The 23490-nt window shown below is 41.1% G+C and overlaps 1 protein-coding gene across 2 annotated transcripts in view; it reads left to right on the forward strand.

Annotated features, from left to right (window-relative positions):
- LOC111150677 (EF-hand calcium binding domain 2) overlaps positions 1-23490 on the forward strand; it is a 110883-nt gene that overhangs the window by 39128 nt on the left and 48265 nt on the right. For both annotated transcript variants that reach the window (XM_022508214.1, XM_022508215.1), the window contains exon 2: positions 17609-17693. In XM_022508214.1, the coding sequence (XP_022363922.1) occupies positions 17609-17693 (85 nt within the window). The remainder of the gene's footprint in view (positions 1-17608; positions 17694-23490) is intronic.

The following is a 23490-nucleotide window of genomic DNA, read 5'->3' on the forward strand; positions in this document are numbered from 1 at the left end:
TATGAGGGTGGAGCCCTCATGAATGGGGTTAGTGCTTTTATACGGGAGACCCTAGGGAGCTCTCTTGCCCCTTCCACCACATGAGGATATAGTGAGAAGTGTGTAACCTGGAGGAGAGCATTCGTCACCAGACCATGTGGGCCACCTGATCTCAGACTTCTTGCTTCTGGAACTGTGAGAAATACATTTCTGTTGTATGTGGCATTTTGTTTCACAGCCCAGACTAAGACAACTAGACCAGAAAAGAAAAATAAAAGGTGAACAGATTGGGAAGGAAGAAATAAAATGGATTGCCTTCACACGTAAAATGTATTATTGGGATTCTTCTGAAGCAGTTGGCAAATTTTTTTTTCATTTTTCAGTAACTTTTTTTTAAAGACATATACACTACTCATTAGAATAAAGGAAATATTTCCTTCTGTAATTACCTTCTTTAAGAATTATAATATCCCTCTCCTCTTTTTTATAACAGTTTTATTGATACACAATTCACATGTACATTTTTTTGAAGTGTGCATCCAGAGGTTTTTAGTCTGTTAATAGGTGTTTGTATGTAGCTATTCCCCACTGTCAATTTTATTTTATATTTTATTTTATTCATTCTTTTTTTTTTTTTTTTGAGAGAGAGAGAGAGAAAATGCAGGCATGCACGTGTGCACACACACAAGCGTGGGAGGGGCAGAAGTAGAGGGAGAGAGAATCTTAAGCAGCTTCTACATCCAGTGTGGAGCTGATCTGGGGCTTGATCTCGATCCTGAGATCATGACCTGAGCCAAAACCAGCTGTGTTGTATGCTTAACTGACTGAGCCACCCAGGCTCCCCACCACTGTCAATTTTAGAACAATTCCATTAGAGAGGTTAGTTATTTAACTTTCATTCTTTTTTTTTTTTAAATTAAGATATACATAATGTATTATTTGTTTCAGGGCTACAGATCTGTGACTCATCAGTCTTACACCATTCACAGCACTCACCATAGCACATAACCTCCCCAATGTCAATCCCCCAGCCACTGCATCCCTCCCTCTCCCCTCCAGCAAAACCCTCAGTTTGTTTCCTGAGCTTAAGAGTCTCTCATGGTTTGTCTCTCTTTCCAGTTTTGTCTTGTTTCATTTTTTCCTCCCTTCCCCTGTGATCCTCTGTTTTGTTTCTCAAATTCCTCCTATCAGTGAGATCATACAATTGGTTTTCTCTGATTGATGTCGTTGCAAATGGCAACATTTCATTTTTTGATGGCTGCATAGTATTCCTGTGTGTATATGTGTGTGTGTGTGTGTGTGTGTGTGTGTGTGTGTGTGTGTGTGTGTGTCCCATCTTCTTTATCCTTTCTTCTGTTGATGGACATCTAGGCTCTTTTAACTTTCACTCTTTATACCCTTTTTCAAACCATTTTAACCATTTTCAAGTGTGTAGTTCAGGGGCATTAAGTACATACCCAGTGCTGTGCAGCCATCACCATCATCTATTTCCAGAACTTTTCATCGTTCTCAACAGAAACTCCCCATGAGACAATAACTTCCCATTCTTCCCATCTCCTGGCAACCAACACTCTACTTTATGTCTCTCTGAGTTTGATGATTCTGAGTACTTCCTGGAAGTGGGCTCATTCATTATTTGTCCCTCTGGATCTTGCTTATTTCATTTGGCTTAATGTCCTCATTTGTATAGTGGTTAGTATCCCCGCCTGTCATTTGGCTTAATGCCTTTAAGATTCATCCATGTCATAGCATGTCAGAATTTCCTTCCTTTTTTAAGGCTGAGTAATATTCCACTGTGTGTGAGTGTGTGTGTGTGTGTGTGTGTGTGTAAACACATTTTGTTTATGCATCCATCTGTCAATGGACTTTTGAGTTGTTTCCACCTTTGAGCTATTGTGAATAATGCCTCTGACTATTGGCATACAAGTATACAAATTCTTTTGGGTGTATACCCAGAAGTAGAATTGCTAGATCATATGGTAATTTGATTTTCAATTTTTTGAGGAACTTCCATACTGTTTTCCACAGTGGCTGTACCGTTTTATGTTCTCAGCAGTAATATACAAGGGTTCCAATTTTTCCACATCCTCACCAATACTTGTTATTTTTCATTTTTATGATAATAGCCATTCTCATGGTTGTGAAACGGCATCTCATTGTGGTTTCGATTTATATTTATCTAATGACTAGTGATACTGAATATCTTTTCATGAACTTTGGAGCCATTTGTGTAACTTCTTTTGAGAAATGTCCGTTGAATTTTTTTGCGTATTGTTAAACTGGGTTGTTTGTTTTAGTTGTTTAGTTATAGGGGTACTTTATACAGTCTGGATGTTAATCCCTTACCAGATATATGCTTTCCAAACATTTTCTACCATCTGTGGGTTGTCTTTTCACTCTCGATAGCATCTTTGATTCACAAAATTTCTAACTTCAGTGACATCCAGCTTATGAATTTTTTTGGTTGTTGCCTATGACTTTGGAGGTCATATCCATTGCCAAATCCAATATGATGAAGATTTTTCCCTGTTTTCTTCTAAAGGTTTTATAGTTTGAGCTCTTCTATTTAGGTCTTTGATTCCTCTTGAGTTCATTTTTGTGTCTGGGGCAAGATAAGGATCCAACTTCACTCTTTTGTATCCATATACAGGTTCCCCAGTACTATTTATTGAAAAGACTGTCCTTTCTGCATTCAGTATTCTTGGCACCCTTGTCAAAAATCAGTTGACCAGGGACGCCTGGGTGGCTCAGTTGGTTAAGCAGCTGCCTTCGGCTCAGGTCATGATCCCGGCGTCCTGGGATCGAGTCCCGCACCGGGCTCCTTGCTCGTCAGGGAGCCTGCTTCTCCCTCTGCCTCTGCCTGCCATTCTGTCTGCCTGTGCTCGCTCGCTCTCCCTCTCTCTCTCTGACAAATAAACCCATCTTCTTTATCCTTTCTTCTGTTGATGGACATCTAGGCTCTTTTAACTTTCACTCTTTATACCCTTTTTCAAACCATTTTAACCATTTTCAAGTGTGTAGTTCAGGGGCATTAAGTACATACCCAGTGCTGTGCAGCCATCACCATCATCTATTTCCAGAACTTTTCATCGTTCTCAACAGAAACTCCCCATGAGACAATAACTTCCCATTCTTCCCATCTCCTGGCAACCAACACTCTACTTTATGTCTCTCTGAGTTTGATGATTCTGAGTACTTCCTGGAAGTGGGCTCATTCATTATTTGTCCCTCTGGATCTTGCTTATTTCATTTGGCTTAATGTCCTCATTTGTATAGTGGTTAGTATCCCCGCCTGTCATTTGGCTTAATGCCTTTAAGATTCATCCATGTCATAGCATGTCAGAATTTCCTTCCTTTTTTAAGGCTGAGTAATATTCCACTGTGTGTGAGTGTGTGTGTGTGTGTGTGTGTGTGTAAACACATTTTGTTTATGCATCCATCTGTCAATGGACTTTTGAGTTGTTTCCACCTTTGAGCTATTGTGAATAATGCCTCTGACTATTGGCATACAAGTATACAAATTCTTTTGGGTGTATACCCAGAAGTAGAATTGCTAGATCATATGGTAATTTGATTTTCAATTTTTTGAGGAACTTCCATACTGTTTTCCACAGTGGCTGTACCGTTTTATGTTCTCAGCAGTAATATACAAGGGTTCCAATTTTTCCACATCCTCACCAATACTTGTTATTTTTCATTTTTATGATAATAGCCATTCTCATGGTTGTGAAACGGCATCTCATTGTGGTTTCGATTTATATTTATCTAATGACTAGTGATACTGAATATCTTTTCATGAACTTTGGAGCCATTTGTGTAACTTCTTTTGAGAAATGTCCGTTGAATTTTTTTGCGTATTGTTAAACTGGGTTGTTTGTTTTAGTTGTTTAGTTATAGGGGTACTTTATACAGTCTGGATGTTAATCCCTTACCAGATATATGCTTTCCAAACATTTTCTACCATCTGTGGGTTGTCTTTTCACTCTCGATAGCATCTTTGATTCACAAAATTTCTAACTTCAGTGACATCCAGCTTATGAATTTTTTTGGTTGTTGCCTATGACTTTGGAGGTCATATCCATTGCCAAATCCAATATGATGAAGATTTTTCCCTGTTTTCTTCTAAAGGTTTTATAGTTTGAGCTCTTCTATTTAGGTCTTTGATTCCTCTTGAGTTCATTTTTGTGTCTGGGGCAAGATAAGGATCCAACTTCACTCTTTTGTATCCATATACAGGTTCCCCAGTACTATTTATTGAAAAGACTGTCCTTTCTGCATTCAGTATTCTTGGCACCCTTGTCAAAAATCAGTTGACCAGGGACGCCTGGGTGGCTCAGTTGGTTAAGCAGCTGCCTTCGGCTCAGGTCATGATCCCGGCGTCCTGGGATCGAGTCCCGCACCGGGCTCCTTGCTCGTCAGGGAGCCTGCTTCTCCCTCTGCCTCTGCCTGCCATTCTGTCTGCCTGTGCTCGCTCGCTCTCCCTCTCTCTCTCTGACAAATAAATAAATAAAATCTTAAAAAAAAAAATCAGTTGACCATATGTGAGGGTTTATTTCTGTGCTTTCTAATTTTTTGCATTAGTCTATATGTCTCTCTTTTTGCCAGTATATTTGGTGACTATAACTTTGTAGTAAGTTTTGAAATCGGGAAGTATGAGTCCTTTAACTTTGTTCTTCTTTTTCAAGATTGTTGGGTCCTTTGAGATTCCATATGAATTTTAGGATGGGTTTTGTTTCTGAAAAAAATAAAAACAAAAAACCACCACTGGAATCTTGACAAAGATTACTGAATGTGTAAATTGCTCTGGTAGTATATTAATTTTGCTAGAATTGTAACAAAATGCCATAAATTGCATGGCTTAAACAACAGAAGTTTATTGTCTAACAGTTCTGGAGGCTAGAAGTCTGACATCAAGATGTTGGCAGGATTGGGTCCCTTCTGAAGGTTGTAATAAAGAGTGCTTTCCCATGCTTCTCTCATTTTTTTTTTTTTAAGATTTTATTTACTTATTTGACAGACAGAGATCACAAGTAGGCAGAGAGGCAGGCAGAGAGAGGGGAGGAAGCAGGCTCCCCGCTGAGCAGAGAGCCCGATGCGGGGCTCGATCCCAGGACCCTGGGATCATGACCAGAGCCGAAGGCAGAGGCTTTAACCCACTGAGCCACCCAGGCGCCCCTCCCATGCTTCTCTCTTATCTTATGGTGGGTTGCTGGCCAGTTTTGCTGCATCACTCTGATATCTGTATTCATCTCCACATGGTGTTTCTGCTCTGTATCTGTCTCTCTGTCCACATGTCCCCTTTTTATAAGGACACTAGTTTTATTGGGTTAGTGACCCACCCTGCTTCCGTATGACTTTATCATGTTGATAATTATAATTGCAATGACCCTATTCCAAATAAGATCACGTTATGGGGGTAGAGGGTTAGGACTTCAACATATAAATTTTGGATACCACAATCCAGGTTTCCAGTAAGTAGCTTAACTTACTTCCAGTATTAAGTCTTCCAGTCTACGGACATAGGACATCTTTCTACTTATTTATGTCTTTAATTTTTTCCAGCAAAGTTTTGTAGTTTTTAGCACACAGGTCTTTCACTTCCTTGGTTATATTTATTCCTACATATTTTATTCTTTTCATTGCTACTGTAAACAGAATTTTTTTTAATTTTTAAAAAAGATTTTATATATTTGACAGACAGATCAAAAGTAGGCAGAGAGAGAGAGGGGGGAGGAAGCAGGCTCCCTGCTGAGCAGAGAGCCTGATGCGGGGCTCGATCCCAGGAACCTGAGATCATGACTTGAGCCGAAGGCAGAGGCTTTAACCCACTGAGCCACCCAGGCACCCCCAGAATTATTTTTTAAATTTTCTTTTCAGATTGTATATTGTTATCAATAGAAATGCAACTGATTTTTAAGTGTTGGTTTTATGTCCTGCACCACTGTTCATTTCCTTTATTAGCTTCTGATAGTTTTTCTCGTGATATCTTAGGGTTTTCTATATGTCATTATGTCATAAGCAAACAGAGATAATTTTACTTCTACCTTTACAATTTGGATTTCTTTTATTTCTTTTTCTTGCCTAGATCCTCTGACTAGAACATCCAATCCTGTGTTGGACAGAAGTGGTAAAAGAGGACATCCTTGTTTTATTCCTGATCTTAGGGGAAAAGCTTTGTCTTTCATCATTGAATATGATATTAGCTCTGGGTTTTTCATATATGACTTGTATCAGGTTGAGGAATTTGTCTTCTATCCGTGGTTTTCTGATTATTGTTATTATTATTAGATGCTGAATTTTGCCAAATACTTTCTCTGTTTCAGCTGTAATAATTATGTGGGCTTTTCCCCTTCATTCTATTATTGCAGTATATAACTTTTTTGTTTGTTTGTTTTTGGGGTTTTTTTTAGTATGTTTGGCACAAAATATTACATTCGTTTCAGGTGTACAGCATAGTGATTAAACAAGTCCACGTATCATGCTATGCTCATCCCAGCTGTAGCTACCAGCTGTCACCAGACAATGCTGTTACAACCCCACTGAATATATTCCCTATCCTACAGGTTTTAGTCCCATGACTTATTCACTCCATAACTGGAAGCCTGTATCTCCCACTCACCCTCACCAGTTTTGCCCATCCCCCCCTCCCTTCTGGCACCCAACCATTTGTTCTCTATATTTATAAGTCTTATTCCACTTTTAGTTTGTTTATTCATTTCTTTTGCTTTTTAGATTCTACATATAAGTGAAATCATATGGTATTTGTCTCTCTCTGTCTGAATTGTTTCACTTAGCGTAATACCCTCTAGATCCATCCATGTTGTCACAAATGGCAAGATCTCATCCTTTTTATGGCTGAGTGATATTCCATCATATATATGATGGAAAAAATATATATGTATATATATATTCATATCTTGGCTATTAAATAATAATGCCATATACATAAGGGGTGCATGCATCTTTTTGAATTAGTATCTTTGTTTTCTTTGGGTAAGTACCCAGTAGTGGAATTACTACAGTAATGTGGTGTATAACTTTGATTGATTTTGGTATGTTGAACCAATATTGCACTCCTGGAATAAATCCCTCTTGATTATTTTAATATGTTAGTGAATTTATCAACCACTACGTTTTACTGTATCTCATTTTGCTATAATACCTTAATCCTTTCCTTGCCAATATCTTAGCAAACAGATCATTCTCTTGTTATACAAATTGTTCTATAATGTAATAAACCATTAAACACCACCCAGTTCCATTATGTGAAGGAAATAATATAACTCTGGTAATAATACTCAATAAAACACCAGAAAGGGTAAACTATGGAATGTCTCTGTGCATACAAGGCATGGATTATCTCATTTCCAATTATTAACTACTTAGGAAGCATTTATTGAACTTCTAGTGGGTTCCAGGCACTGTCAAAGTTATTCTGAAGATGTTTACAAGTATGAAAGGGGAAACAAATAAATTGCTACCTACCATAGAGTTCAGTACAGTAGTATGATAGAAATGTCCATCAGTGCTACGTAATTACATTAGAGGGTATTTTCCTGAAAAAGAGGATGAAGTTAGCCTTGAAAAAATTGTTACTCTTAAACTGCCTTGAATGATGGGTCCTGGAGTTAGCCAGGAAAAAGAAAAGTTTCATACAGAAGGACTGTCTAGAAAGCGACACTGTGAAAAAGCATAATGATTGGAAAACTACAAAGATTTCCAAATGGGAGATCTGTACAAGAAAGTGTTACAAAATGACATTTTTGAGATAGGTGGGGCCCAGTTCATAAAGCATTTTGTGGGTTTGGTTAAGGAGTCTGAGTGTATTTTTTTAAGACCCCAGGAACCACTGAAAGATTGTAGAGCCGCATGAGCAAATTTTTATTTTAGGAAGATCATCCTAACGAAGTGTGGACTATGATTTGAAGGGTGGGAGGGGAAGGGAGGGAGAGGAGACTGAAGGCAGAAGGACAGGAAGTGACTGTGTTAATCCCGGCCAGAAGTGAAGAGGGTCTGTACTTGAGCGTCCGCAGCGGGATGGGAGGAGAGAGACACATTTCAGAAGTGCTTCGTACAGAGAATGAGAGGCTGTTGATGATCAAGTAGGACTGTAAGGATGGGTTGTTGGAAACTGAATTAGTTGGGGTGTGAAGTTTGAAGGGCAACAATCAGAGAATCAATAGAAGACAGCAACGAGAAGGAGTCAGTAGTGGTTGTCCTGAAGGAATGAAGCTTCATGAAGTAGTAGTTCTTAATGGGGTAGAGCAAAGAAGCTCTCAGGCAAGCCTAGCATGTGGGGCGTCTTGGAAGACATTGCATTGCCTGATCTCTTCAAACTAATTTCATGTGGGAAGGAGAGGAATTTAGGGAAGGATGGGGGGACTGTTTCACTTTGGAGGAGAACAAAATAAATAGATAGATAGATAGATAAACCAAAGCCAAAAACCAAATGTGGTACACAAACTTTGATTAGAGTTTAGGTTGAAAAATCTCTTAAGCGACAATTATGATACAGTTGGAGAAGTTTGAAAATGGAATAATTGTTAGATCTTAGTGAATTTTTGTTAACTTTAGAGAATGTCACAGTTATACTGGGGATATGTAGGAGAATATTCTTATTTTTAGGAGATGCATGCTGAAGCATTTAGGGACGAAGTATTGTAATGTTTACTATTTATTTAGGGACAGAGACAGAAGGAGGTTTACCAAATGGCAAAATATTAACAATAGTTCAGTGGCGGTGCTGGGCATAGAGCTGTTTACAGTACTAAGCTTTCAACTTTTGTGTTTTTTTAAAGTTTTTATTTTAATTCCAGTTAACGTACAGTGTTATATTAGTTTCAGGTGTACAGTATAGTGATTCTCCACTTCCACACATCACCTGGTGCTCATCACAACAGGTGCACTCCTGAATCCCCATCACCTGCTTCACCCATCCCCCTACCTCAAGCTTGTGTTTTTCTCAACGTTTGAAATTTTTCTTAATTAAAAGACTTGGAAAAAATATGACAAGCTAGGAGTAGGGGACTGTGAGCAGCAATGGGGAGCAAAATGTTGTTAATATTCTTTAAATCCCTGAGATAGTTGATGGGGAGAATGAGTGGTACATTCTTAAGTCCTTAGGGTAGCGATTCTCAACCTTTGTCACCTCCAAACAGGAGCATGGAAAATAATATTTGTATGGCGCCCTGGGGTAACAACTGAGGCATCCACATGGGGCTTAATGAAAAAAAATCATTGCATTTCCTGTATGATTTTTATTTTAAATTTTATTTATTTATTTATTTATTTATTTATTTGACAGACAGAGATCACAAGTAGGCAGAGAGGCAGGCAGAGAGAGAGGAAGAAGCAGGCTCCCCGCGGAGCAGAGAGCCCGATGCGGGACTCGATCCCAGGACCCCGAGATCATGACCTGAGCCGAAGGCAGCGGCTTAACCCACTGAGCCACCCAGGCGCCCCTATTTTAAATTTTTTAAGGTTTTATTTATTTATTTGAGAGAGAGAGAGAGCACACGAGCATGGGGAGGAAGAGGAAGAAGCAGGCTCCCCACTGAGCAGGGAGCCTGATGTGGGGCTCAGTTCCAGGACCCCGGGATCATGACCTGAGCCAAAGGCAGACACTTAACTGATTGAGCCACTCAGGAGCCCTTCCTGTATGATTTTTTAGAAGAAAATAAAATAGTATTAGGAAATTTGTAAGTGATGAATTTATATATATATAAAAGTTCCAAATGTATTTAAAAATTTGTAACGAAGAACTTTAAGTGTGGGGCTTGAATTCAGGACCCAGAGATCAAGAATTGCCTGCTCTACCAACTGAACCAGCCAGGAGCCCCCCAGAATATTGTTTAATATCAGATTTTATGCTTCAGTTTTTGAGTCTACCACCAATGAGAAGTTTTGTTCATACAAAAGTATAACTTTTGTATATTCTCAACTATTAAACTATTAAAACTGTTCTCAACTATTAAAAAATAATAACAGTTGAAATTATATTTAAATGGGGGCTCCTGGGTGGCTCAGTCAGTTAAGTATCTGCCTTCGGCTCAGGTCGTGATCCCAGGGTCCTGGGATCAAGCCCCACATCAGGCTTCCTGTCCGGCGGGAAGTCTGCTTCTCCCTCTCCCACTCCCCCTGCTTGTGTTCCCTCTCTCGCTGTCTGTCTTTCTCAAATAAATAAAATCTTAAAAAAAGAAATTACAGAATCTAAAAATGTATCCTTTAATTGACAAATACAATGTAGAAAATTTTGTAATAATGCAAGTTGTTTTCTAACTCGTTTGAACTTTCTCCTATCAATTTATTTCAAAGTAATGATGAAGATTTAATTTATAAAACAGGTATGTGTTGTTAGAGGCATGTAGCAAATTACTAAAAGAGCACGTCAGTTGCAGAGGGACAGTAGTAGACTATTTATGTGAAGATAAAGATTTGGGGCTGCTCCCTAGAGCCATGACACCCTTCAGTCCCTGATCACACACTGGGTTGCACAGTATGCTCCTTGGGCAACTGGAACATGAGCTTCTCCAGCAGCCCTCTGGTCCTTTGTCCTTGGTGGACAGCAGTGCATTTGGTATATGGCTCCGATGGGAGCCCATGTGGTAGATCACCTTCTTGGCAATGTGGGGCAGTGGGCGTCTGATGGCGTGTGTGGTGCTTGCCACCTGTGCAGACCAAGGGCCATGCCGTCAGATCCTGTGCTCCTCTAAGCCTCCTTCTGAGAAGCTTTGAAATAGATACTCTCAGCTGCGTGACCTCATCCGGCCACAGTGAAAGATGAGAGGATCAGTATTTTTGGTGCCCCTGTCATCCATTCACATCTTGCTAATGTCTAGTAGGTGAGGATTCCTGATTAGGGAAGTCCCAGATTTCAATTAAGGCATGAATTATTCCTGGCAGATGGTAACTGGAAAAAGGAGATTGTATGATCGAGTGCATTTGGGAAATGCTGTGTCAAGTGAAGAGGTATCTTTGCTGTAGGACATCCTGAAGACTTCAGTGCGAGAGCACACATTGCAAGTGTGTTCAAAGTTGCCCAGAAATGTTAATCATTGGAGTCTTTTATCGAGAAGCCTCTTGAGGAATGGGTGTGAGACAGAGCACACTGCAGAAAATGTAGAAGATACCGGAGAGGGTAGTGAAATTAGTGCCTGTTCTTAATATGCAAAGTTAGATGGAGAAGGAAGGACGCTGCCTTCAGTTGTGATACATGTTTTGGGACACAAGTCAGCACAAGGTTTGCTGGCCAAAGACTGGTGCTCGAATCTATTTAGTAGTAATAATTTTTTAAAAACCAAAAATTATCATTACCACTTTATGCATTGAAGTGACTTTGGTAGTCAGTGCTATGAGTCATGAAGAGGAAATAAAAAGTATAAATTTTGGAAGGAAGAGACAAAATGTGTTATCAGGAAATGTAAGTTGACTAAGAAGCAATTATTTTTTTTAAAGGTCTTATTTATTTATTTGTTGGAGAGAGAGGGATCACAAGTAGGCAGAGAGGCAGGCAGAGGGGGAGGGGGAAACAGGTTCCCTGTTGAGCAGAGAGCCCAGGACCCTGGGATCATAACCTGATCCCAAGGCAGAGGCTTAATCCACTGAGCCACCCAGGCGCCCAAGAGTAAAATGTATTTTTAAATTTTAGGAAAAAATATAATTAAGTTTTCACCAAATCTCCAGGAAAAGGATGATTTTCTCCCTCCTCCTTGGTCCTTTCAAAGTGTAAATTCTTTTCCCTTTCGTTTTCCTCTCCTTTCTTTCTAAATGTAATTGAAATGTTTTCTTCACACCCTTTGAACTGTCTTGCATACCCACTGGGGCGCATGTATCTTTTATTTAGATGCAGATTAAAAGTTAGAATAATTTGCTTCCAAAGAATTTTTGGATAGTATGAAAATCACTTGTACTTGACTTAGGGATGTGACACCAGTACAATATAGAGCAAATTTTACACGAGAACTGTGTTCAGGTGTGGGGTAGGCTGCCCGCGGCGGGTAGTGAGTGGGGGGCTCTCTGTGGCGCCGAGCTCATCGGTTGAAAATTAGAGAACCACACATCGCGCATGTTGTAGGAAGAATTCACAACTCCGATCAGGAGTTGGACTGAACCTCCAGCATTCCTCCTGAGCTTCTAACCCAGGAACAGATAGGGCGAGGTATGAGGGCAAGTGTGTGCAGCTTCTGTGCCCTCTCTGGGTGGGCCACTGTCCCAGGACCTCCACATGGAAGGTCCACAAAAGATAAGTTTCAGAAAGTTGAAGGATAAGAAGAAAACTCCTTGATGTGACTACCTAAAAATAAGAGATAATATACTTTTTAAATGACCTTAAAATTAAACAGCGTCATGATTTAAAAAACCCTCCACAAAGTAGGTTTAGAGGGAACATACCTCCACATCATCTGTGCAAAACCACTGCTAATATCCTAAATGGGGGAAAACTGAGTGCTTTTCCTGTATGGTCAGGAGCAAGACAGGTATGTCCACTCTCACCACTGTTGTTTGATACAGAACTGGAAGTCCTAGCCACAGCAATCAGATAGCAAAAAGAAAGAAAGGCGTCCAAATCAGAAAGGAAGAAGGGAAACATTCCCTATTTGCAGGTGACATGATACTCTATGTAGAAAACCCAAATGACTCCACCCAAAAACTGCTAGAACTGATACATTCAGTAAAGTCGCCGGACACAAAATCAATGTGCAGAAATCTGTTGCATTTCTATACACCAATAAGGAAGCAGCAGAAAGAGAAATTAAGAAAACAATCCCATTTACCGTGCACCCAAACCAGTAAGATACCCAGGACTAACCAAAGAGGTGAAAAATCTCTACTCTGAAAACTATAAAACACTGACGAAAGAAATTGAAGGTGACACAAAGAAATGAAAAGACATCCTATACTCACGGATTGGAAGAACAAATACTGTGAAAGTGTCTTTACTGCCCAAAGCAATCTACACCTTTAATGCAATCCCTATGGAAATACCAACAACATTTTTTCATGCAGCTAGAACAAACGGTCCTAAACTTAGTATGGAACCACAAAAGACCAGGAATAGCCAAAACAATCTTGAAAAGGAAAAGCAAAGCTGGAGGCATCACAATTCTGGACTAGGAGTCATACTACCAAGTTGTGGTGATGAAAACAGAATGGTACTGGCACAAACACAAGACACATAGATCAATGGAACAGAATAGAAAACCCAGAAATGAACCCACAACTGTAAGGTCAATTAGTCTTCAGCAAAGCATGAAAGAATATCCAGTGGGAAAAGACAAATGGTGTTGGGGAAACTGGACAGCAGCATGCAGAGGAATGAAACTGGACCACTTTCTCATGCAAAAAAAAAAAAAAAAAAAAAAAATTGAAATGGATTAAAGACCCAAATGTGAGGCCTGAAAACCAGAAGAATCCCAGAGGAGGATACAGGCAGTAACCTCTTTGACATTGGTTGTAGCAACTTCTTTCTAGATAGGTCTCCTGAGGCAAGGGAAACAAAAGCAAAAATAAACTATTGGGACATCATCAAAATAAAAAGCTTCTGCCCAGAGAAAGAAACAGTCAACGGAACTAAAAGGCAGCCTACGGAATGGGAGAAGATATTTGCAAATGACAAATAATTTCACTCTTATGTGGAACTTAAAAAATAAAATAAACAAAAAACGGAAAATTAAAAAAAAAAAAAAAAAGCCAAACCAAGAAACAGACTCAACTATAGGGAACAAACTGTTACCCGAGGGGAGATGGGGTGGGGGATGGGGAAACAGGTGATGGGATTACGGAGGACACCTGTCACGATGAGCACTGGGTGTCGTGTGACAATGTTGAATCACTATATTGTATTCCTGAAGCTAATTTATCACACTGCATATTAACTAACTGGAATTTGAATAAACACTTAAAAAATAAATAAAATGACCTTAAGTTTAAAAAGCAGACATCCGCTTTATGTGCTGGCCGTGTTAAAACCAGTGAGATTTTCCCAAGACAGTATTATGACTAGTTAGAACTTCCCCAATACCCTACACAAATTCTACTATATTCAACTCATTGTATTTCAGTGAGATAGTAAGACAAACTCACAAAGATGAAGGGCAAGATTGTGCACTAAAGAATAATTATAACAGTGGAAAATTGGAGACAACGGAAATGTCTACAATTAGAGGGTTGGCTAAGTAAATTATGGTAAAACTCTATAATGAAATACCAAGAAGTCACTAAAAATGGTACTGTGATCGATATTCTTTTGAGAATGAAAAATGCTCCCAATTTACTGTTGAATGAAAATTAGATTAGGAGACAACAGTAAGGGTAGCTAACCCTGCATGGTAGGATTCAAAGTGGTTTTTACTTAATCTAAACTCTTCCTACATATCCTTTTTTTTTTCTCCAGTAATCATTTATTATATTGGTGATCAGCAAGGATATGAAACTGGTTTTATTAAAAAAAAAAAAAAAGAAACGCAAACAACTGATTTGAAAAATTGTTTGCAGTAATTATAACACGGGGTTAAGTCATTATTTAAAGAGCACATACATCAGGGCGCCTGGGTGGCTCAGCCATTAAGCGCCTGCCTTTGGCTCAGGTTATGATCCCAGCGTCCTGGGATCGAGCTCCACATCCAGCTTCCTGCTCAGTGGGAAGCCTGATTCTCCCTCTCCCACTTCTCCTGCTTGTAATCCCTCTTTCACTGTCTCTCTTTCTCTCAAATAAATAAATAAAATCTTAAAGAAAAAAATAAAGAGCACATGCAAACTGCTAAGAAAAAAATGGAAGATCCTAGTAGGAGTGAGCAGAGAGCAAGAACAGGTAGCTCACATCGTAGAAAGCAGAGATCACATACAAGCGTTTGGATCCTCATTCAGAGTCACTTGTAATCAAGGAAGTATAAATTTAAATAATGAGATAACAGTTATTTTTTTGCTTATTAAATTAGCAACAGTGTTTCAGTGCCATATATATTTTTTAAATTTATTTGACAGACAGAGATCACAAGTAGGCAGAGAGGCAGGCAGAGAGAGAGAGGGAAAGCAAACTCCCTGCTGAGCAGAGAGCCCGATGTGGGACTCCATCTCAGGACTCTGGGATCATGACCTGGAGCCGAAGGCAGAGGCTTTAACCCACTGAGCCACCCAGGTGCCCCTGCCATATTTTTAATGATAAAAATTAATATCAATAAATTGTGGTATATCCCTTTGCTGCTGTTAAAAATTGAAGGTTATGTAGGTTATGTTGTAGCCTGGAAGAGTATAACATTTGAGTGAAGAGATGAAGAGTTAAGGTTTTTAAACTAATGCGTACTAGCAGTTATGTAGTGGTGGTGTGTGTGGGGGGATAGAGTGTGGGAGAGAACAGGATCCCTCCAGTGAGAAAGATCCCGTTCAGTCTAGTTCTGCTGCTTGGCAACTGAGCTTTATTCTTTTTTTTTTTTTTTCAAAAAGATTTTATTTTATTTATTTGACAGACAAAGGTCACAGGTAGGCAGAGAGGCAGGCAGAGAGAGAGGAGGAAGCAGGCTGCTTGCCAAGCAGAGAGCCCAATGCGAGGCTTGATCCCAGGGCCCCGAGACCACTACCTGAGCTGAGGGCAGAGGCCCACCCAGGCGCCCCTGAGCTTTATTCTTTATTTGTTTTCTTTTGTTTGTGTTTTTTGAGAGAGAGAGCGAGCCCGAGTGAGGGGAGGGTCAAGGGAGAGGGAGATAGAGAATCCCAAAGATGCTCCATGCACTGTGTGCAGAGCTCGAAGGAGGGCTCGATCCCACGACCCCAAGATCGTGAGCCAACCTGACATCAAGAGTCTGATGCTCAACCGACTGAGCCACCCAGGCACCCCAGACCTCTGTGAACTTTGACTGATACATACCTTTCTGGTTATAAATGTAGATACAGCATCTGGCACAGAATCTGGTACGTAATGTTTCATTCAGTAAGGTTTCGTTGAGTGAATGAATGGTAACTCCTAAGTGATACATATAAAAGGTTGTGTATGAAGAAAGATTGGAGGAAAATATAGCCAAGTGATTAGTGGTTCTGTTAGGGTAATGTGAATATGAATAAGCTTTTCCCATTTTCTACAATTTGATGGTATTATATTTATAATCGAAATGAGTATATGAACTTAATCTCTTCCTTTTTGGGTGTCCTATGTTACTATCTGAAAAATAAATTTTAAGACTTGATTGCATTATTTTTCCTTTTATTCCACTCAGCCAAACACCTTGGAGTCAACCTCAAGCGCTTTCTTTTCCTCTGCGTCTAACGTCAAACCTATCGGCAAGTCTTGTCGGCTCTGCCCTTTAGATTATATCCAGAATCCTATCATTTCTCACCATCTCCGACTGCTTCCGTCGTCATCCCTGCCACCGTTCGACTCTCCCTAGAACACCGCAGTTTCTGGTCTCTCCTTGCACCCTTGTCCCTTTCTGGGATATTCTTAAGATTACAGCTGAGGTGACTATAAAAGCCAGGCCATGTCACGTCACTGCCTAGAACCCTCCAGAGGTTCATCCTCTCATTTAAAGTAAACAACAGAACCTTTAAAGCACTATACAGAGACCATGTAGAAGCTGTCCTCTACCCCCAAATTCACACCTCTCTGACCTTATTTCCTACCATTCTGCCTCTGCTGTTCTATTTGGCTAAAAACTCCTGCAGATATTCATAAAGCTGGCTGTTTCTCAGGTGCAAAAGTCACCTTATTACTAAGGAGGTTTTCCAACACCAACCCCCCCACACCCCTTTCTCAAGACCCCACCCCCCCCAGACTCTGTGTACCTTACCTGCTTTATTTTTTCCAGCACCATTTGACTGACAGTGTGTTTTTACCAAATATGTATAAGCTTATGTATCTCCCCCAATAAAAACAGCTCCGTGGAGGTAGGCATTTTTGCCTGTTTTGTTCTTTGCTGTAATGTTAGCACTTAGAATAATGTCTAGCATCTAGTAGAGACTCAATAAATATTTATTGACTAAATGACTTTTTAGTTTCTTTCTTTCTTTTCTTTTTTTTTTTTTTTTTTGAAGATTTTTATTTGACCAAGAGACACAGCAAGAGAGGAAACACAAGCAGGGGGAGTAGGAGAGGGAGAAGCAGGCTTCCCACTGAATGCGGAGCCTGATCCAGGGCTCAGGCCTAGGACCCTGGGATCATGAGCTGAGTCAAAGGCAGATGCTTAACGACTGAGCCACCCAGGCTCCTCTTTGTAGTTGTTTCTCATAAGTAAATCTTAGTCTCAAAACTAGTTTGAAAGCCTTTTGAGAGACTGTCTCATGTTGCATTTGCCTGCCTCCTACCCCCAAGGTCAGCCGTCCTTAAGTGCACGGGCAGGCACACCTGTGAGCCACAACCTATCCATAGAGCTGGATTCCTTCTGCCTCTTGGGCTGGGACTCTGTCCAGACTGCTTGAGACAGAAGAGAGGCTGTTGGAAAGCATTCTGTGTCTTGATCCACGTGGTGGCCCCAGGACTATGGACGTTGTGTACTCAAGAGCAGTGCGCCTCTGGTACTGTGTTGTGTGTGTCTCGTGCCTCGGGAAATGAATGTTCGTCCATTCCTAGCTTAGTGGTTGAAATTTTTGTTTTTGCATTCAAAGGTAAAGTAAACACTTTTTATTACTTTGTCTTTTGCAGAGCTAGTCGTAGCAGAATATCACAGAAAAATCAAGGAGGCTTTTGAAGTGTTTGACCACGAGGCGAATAATACAGTGGATGTGAGGTTTGGCAATGTTTTCTTTGTCCTAATTCTAAATTATTGATACAACTCCTACAGTAGAAGAGGCCTCCTGTCTTTTTTTCAGTCCTTGGATTTATTATGCTATCTATCTCTCTATCTATCTATCTTTGATTTGAGTGAGTGTCGGGGGGTCTGTGGGGGGTAGGGGTAGAGGGAGAGAATCTTCAAGCAGACTCCCTGCTGAGTGCAGTGCCCAGTGTGGGGCTCCATCCCTCAACCCATGAGATCATGACCTGAGCCGAAACCAAGAGTTGGACTCTGAACCAATGGAGCCACCCAGGCACACCACTTATTATGCTATTTAAATTTTTTATTTTCCGTGCTCTGTGAAAGGTCTTTACTAACTATTCTTCAGATCAATCCTGTTTCTTATTCTTTTTAGTCTGGGAAAAGAATATCCACATTGCCCACTTCAACCGTAGGCTGTCAGTTCTGCGGGGGAGGTGGACTCCGCTGGAGCATTAGTGCTAGAGACTGAGCTGGTGCTCAGTAATTAATTGTTGACTGAATGAACAGAAATTACTTTTAAAATAAATAAGTATAGGGCACCTGGTGGAGCAGTCTGTTGAGCCTTGGACTCTTGGTTTCAACTCAGGTTGTGATCTCAGGGTTGTGAGATCGAGCCCTGCACTGGGCTCGGCACTTAGAGATTCTCTCCTCCTCTCTCTGCCCCTCCTGCTTGTGTGCTCGCTCTCTCTCTCTCTCTCTCTCTCTCTCAAATAAATAAATCTTTAAAAGATAAAATAACTAAGTATGTATTATCAAGCCATGAATTAGAAAGATTAATAATGCTTTAACGATGATGTGCTCCCCAAGTAAAATAACAGAAAAGAACCCAAACAAAAGAACATAAGAGATGAGAGAGCCATGAATACTGGTAGGTCAGGAACAAAGGAGACGGAATGGTTTGAGACCAGAGAGAAAAAAAAAAAAAAGGCAGAGGGAGACTATCCGGGAGAACAAAGAAGTTGTAGGGTCTACGCCGCGCACGTCACAGAGCGGCGGTGAAGCCGTTCTTCCAGGAGAGCGAGCGCAATGGTCCCATCCGGCAGGCCCGCGGCCACCGCACACAGCGGCCAGCCCGGCTGCGGGAAGGGACAGGGAAGGAACAGTCGGAGGCTTACGAGCAGGTGCCCTCACTTCTAGGACTAGGTAAGGCTCCAAGTGCTCTAACCCTAGCTACGCTGGAGGAGCAGCCCGCAATGTTATTTTATTTGCAACAGGTTGTCACTACACATGTTTCGTTTCTTACATCTGGAGGCACCAGGTGTGACTGCAGGAGAGGAGACGGAGAGGGGCAGTCCAGTTCATACTTTGTACTAGCGCCTTACGAAGCTGAGTTTTGTACCTCGCCTGTGTTTATGGGCCTTACAACAGGGGGTGAGGCTGAGAATTACCTTCTAGAACCGTCGCCGTAGTCAGCCCTGTATGAGCCTTGGCTCAGCTGTTGCCTCGGATAAGTGCGGGTCACGTGCTGGGCTCCAGGTGCTCGGGCCACAGCGCTGGCTGCCTGAGTGACCCCGGAGTGGGAGCATCCTAGGAGGAGAATGACCCGGTCGGGCGGCGGCGGTGGCGGGGATGGGGTGGGGAGCCTGCGACATGCGTGACCGAATCCCCGGATGGCCTTTGTCGCAGACCCTCGCTGAAGCTGCAGGGTTCTCCTGGGGGCAGGGAGAAAGGGATTGTGCGAGAGGTCAGGGAAAGCCGGAGGGAGAGCCGGAGAGCTGTCAGGAGAGAGGAGGGGAGCGGAGAAGGGAAGCCCGCGTTTACTCACGGCTTGCTGCCCAACAGAAGACCCGTCGCTGGGGCAGGAGCTCACGTCCATGACCTCATCTTCGTCTTTTTATTTGTGTGCTAAGAGTTGGCATCTCCAGTGTCTGGAAACATAGAAAAGGTTTGCCCAAGGTCCTATCAGGATTTTAAAATTCTAGGTCTCTGCCTGCTCCCTCCTCGCCCCCCCTCCACCCCTCACCCTTCGCAGGAGGCCCCCCTGGACCTGTCTCCCGCCTTTGGGCCTCCTGACAGAAGCAGTGAAAAGAAAGCCTCCCAACTCTCTTAGAGCACTGATGCCAGGTCTTTTTTGGGTAAAAGGGCTAATTTAGGAAAAACAGACATGCTTATGGGATGCATCTTTCTCCCATTCAAAATTCAAAAATTTTCCTGCGGCCCCAAGGGTAAGTGTGTATTTTTACAATGTAAATGGTCTACTTCATTATGTAAAGAAGGTTACAAAGACAATTGGCATTATTTTTCTCACTCAATGATTAATGCTATGCCTATTTGAATAGTAGCAAGAGGGATGGATGTAGCTTCCTAATCTTTATTCCTTCTGTTAATTTGCATAGCGCTCCGAAGCTCATCACGAGTGTTCTCACGCAGCTGGTGTCGTTACCACGCGCCCTGTACGGGACAGAGAAGCCAAGTGACTTGCCCAAGAGGGCACAAGGGCTGAGCAGCAGAGGCGATGCTCAGAGTAGTTCCCGCTGTTTGGGTAGCTGCCCGGTGGCCCCAGACGAGACCCTGGGAATGCAGGGATGAATGAGATCTGGTCCTGCCTTCCCCGCTGGCCACTCCTTGTTGTTAAAACAGTTAATCCAGCTAGAATTTATTTTGGCACGTGATTAAAAGTGAAAGTCTAAATATAGACTCCCCCCCAATTGCTAAAGTTTATTTTATTTACATCATGAATGTTACACCTACTTTATAATATGCTGCATTTTCTATAACTGAATCTAACTTGAGCTGTGTATTCTAATCTATGACTTTACCTTTCAGTCTTCTATTAGGTCAGTCCAATCCTAATTGTTTTTTTTTTTAAGATTTTATTTATTTATTCGACAGACAGAGATCACAAGTATGCAGAGAGGCAGGCAGAGAGAGAGGAGGAAGCAGGCTCCCCTCTGAGCAGAGAGCCTGATGCGGGGCTCGATCCCAGGACCCTGGGATCATGACCTGAGCTGAAGGCAGAGGCTTTAACCCACTGAGCCACCTAGGCATCCCAATCCTAATTGTTATAAATTTAAAATGTGCTTTAATATCTGATAGAACTGGGCTCTTTATTACTCTTCTTTTTAAATATTTTTAATTAATTGAAAAAAATTTAATTGAAAAAAAAACAAGACATGGAAATAACCCAGTTGTTCATCAACGGATGAATGGATTAAGAAGTTGTGATATACAGATATAGATATGTGTATCTCTATCACATAATGGAATGTTATTCAGTCGTAAAAATGAGGAAATCCCGCTGTTTGTGACAACATGGTTCAGTCCTGAGGGCTATGCTACGTGAAATAATTCAGAGAAAGACGAACACCCCGTGATTTCACATATATGTGGAATCTAAATACAGACAATGAAAAAAACGAACTCGGAAGAAGAGATCGGACTTGGGGTTACTCAGGTACGGTGGGTGGGAAGGAGGTACTTGGAGGAGGAATGCGAGGAGCCTGGTTGAAAGGAACGAATGTTCAGTTATGAGCCGAGAACTAGGGATGTGCTGTGAAACGGGAAGACTACAGCTAATGGTGCCGTATGGGCTCCAGGGAAGCTGGGAGGAAAGTAAATCCTAAGAGTTCTCAGCATGAGGAGACCTTTTCTTTCCTTTTTTAGTGTGTGTGTGTGTGTGTGTGTGTGTGTGTGTGTAAGAAGATATGTCGGTTGAACCTCTTGTGGTCATCATGTCCCAACAGCGATAAATCAGACCGTCATGCTGTATGGCCTTCAACTTACACAGCGATTGATACATGGCAATTTTTTTCTTAAGAAAACTGGGGGGAGAAAAAGAACCGAAGGCAGAATTCTACGTAAAGAGCGGTGTCAAGAAGCAGATGGAGTGAGAGTCCAGATACAGAGATAATGGCTTGGTTTGGGCAGGAGAAAGCTGTTCCTCGAGAAGCTTCTAGCACATTTGGCTGTGTCTTCCCTACCCTGTAGGTATGGCGCCATTTTCCTTGTAGGACAGACCCGGGCCCCCTTACAGATGAGTTTTGTGGCTGTTATTCTCCCTTCTCCCTACCTCTGCTTTGCATAAATTGAAAGATCGACTTTGAAACTGTACCACTATGTAAAACATCACAAAATGGGTCCCTGCGGCTGTCCTCCTGGCTCTGAGAGCCAACCCTGGGATCCAGAATCAGACTGCCTGGGCTCCACTCCTGGTTCTCTGAGTAACTTACTTTTCTCCTTCACCTCATAGAAAGGACCCTTTCAGGGGTCTGGGAAGTCAAAACTATTTTTATAATAAATCTAAGTCAGTATTTGCTATTTTCATTCTCGTTTTTTCACAAGTATACATTGGAGTATTTGAAAAGCTACATGATGTGTGATATCCCAACAGATTGGATGCCGAACCTGATAGGAGAATCCAGCTGTCTTCTGCTAAGCCAGACATTACAGAGATTTGCAAACATGTAAAATGGTGCCGTTCCTCTAATTAAATTTGTTCTTGTGGAAAATACAGTTATTTTTCATAAAATTATGTTATTAACATACACTTGTAATGAATTTATTTATTGTTATTTCTAAATGAAAAATTTAAATATTTAAAAAAGATTTCTAAGTGAATATTTTAAAATTTTTTGAGTTCTAAGATGGCAAATACAGATAAATACAACTCACAGAAGGAAAGGCTTTTTGAGGATCTCTATCATGTTTAAGACTGCAAAAGGAGTTCCGAGGCCCCAAAATATGAGAACCAGTGTTGTCAGTGGACATTTTTAAAGCTCTTAGAACAATATCAGCTCAGAAAAAACTAGCTTGGGATTTAAAACTTAGAACAAATTAGGTATTAGTAGTAGTAGTAATAGTACACTTTATATTCTTGAAGTAAACAATTTAGAGTTGTTTTTCCTCTATTTTCTCTGGATTAGTAATTATACGTAACAAGCCTCTCATAAGAATTTTTTACATAGGGGCGCCTGGTTGGCTCAGTGGGTTAAAGCCTCTGCCTTCCGCTCAGGTCATGATCCCGGGGTTATCAAGCCCCACATTGGGCTCCCTACTCAGCAGGGAGCCTGCTTCCCCCTCACTCTCTGCCTGCCTCTCTGCCTTCTTGTGACCTCTCTCTGTCAAATTAATAAATAAAATCTTTAAAAAAAAGAATTGTTTACATATTTCTGTGCATTCTATTTTGATCTTTTAATTTTTGAAGCAGTTCATTTTCCTTGTTGAATAGTGTTTGCAAGTTGGCACCTTGAAAAACATCGAGGCAGGTTTTTAAAAAAATAACACTAACTGGGGGCATTTTAGTGTTGCCTCATATAAAACCTAGAACATAATACATTTTGACTTACATACATTTTCCTGCTCTGTGTTGAGATTTCAATCAATAAGGCTGATTGAAAATGAAGTTTTTGAATAGATAATATGTAGACCCAGGATAAGATCCTTAAGGTATAAAAAGTAGTGTTGGATACATCTTTTTACCTCTAACTCATGGCTATCCAGTTCCTCTGTTTTCTTTTTAAGATTTTAGTTGTTTATTTATTTATTTGAGAGAGAGAACATGTGTACAAGTGGGGGAAAGGCATGAGGGGAAGAGAGAGGAACAAACAGACTCCGTGCTGAATGTGGAACCTGACATGAGCTCCCTCTCAGGACCCTGAGATCATGACCTGAGCTGAAACCAAGACCAGACGCTTAACTGACTGAGCCACACAGGCGGCTATCCTCTTTTTAAAGGCAAGAGTTGTTACAGGGTTTTTCCAGAGAAAGTCCATGCAAATAACGTGTGTGTGTGTGTGTGTGTGTGTGTGTGTGTGTGTGTGTGTGTGTGTGT

This window comes from Enhydra lutris, unplaced genomic scaffold (assembly GCF_002288905.1).
Source record: "Enhydra lutris kenyoni isolate GAN:26980312 unplaced genomic scaffold, ASM228890v2 scaffoldscaffold24, whole genome shotgun sequence".
Lineage (NCBI taxonomy): Eukaryota > Metazoa > Chordata > Mammalia > Carnivora > Mustelidae > Enhydra > Enhydra lutris.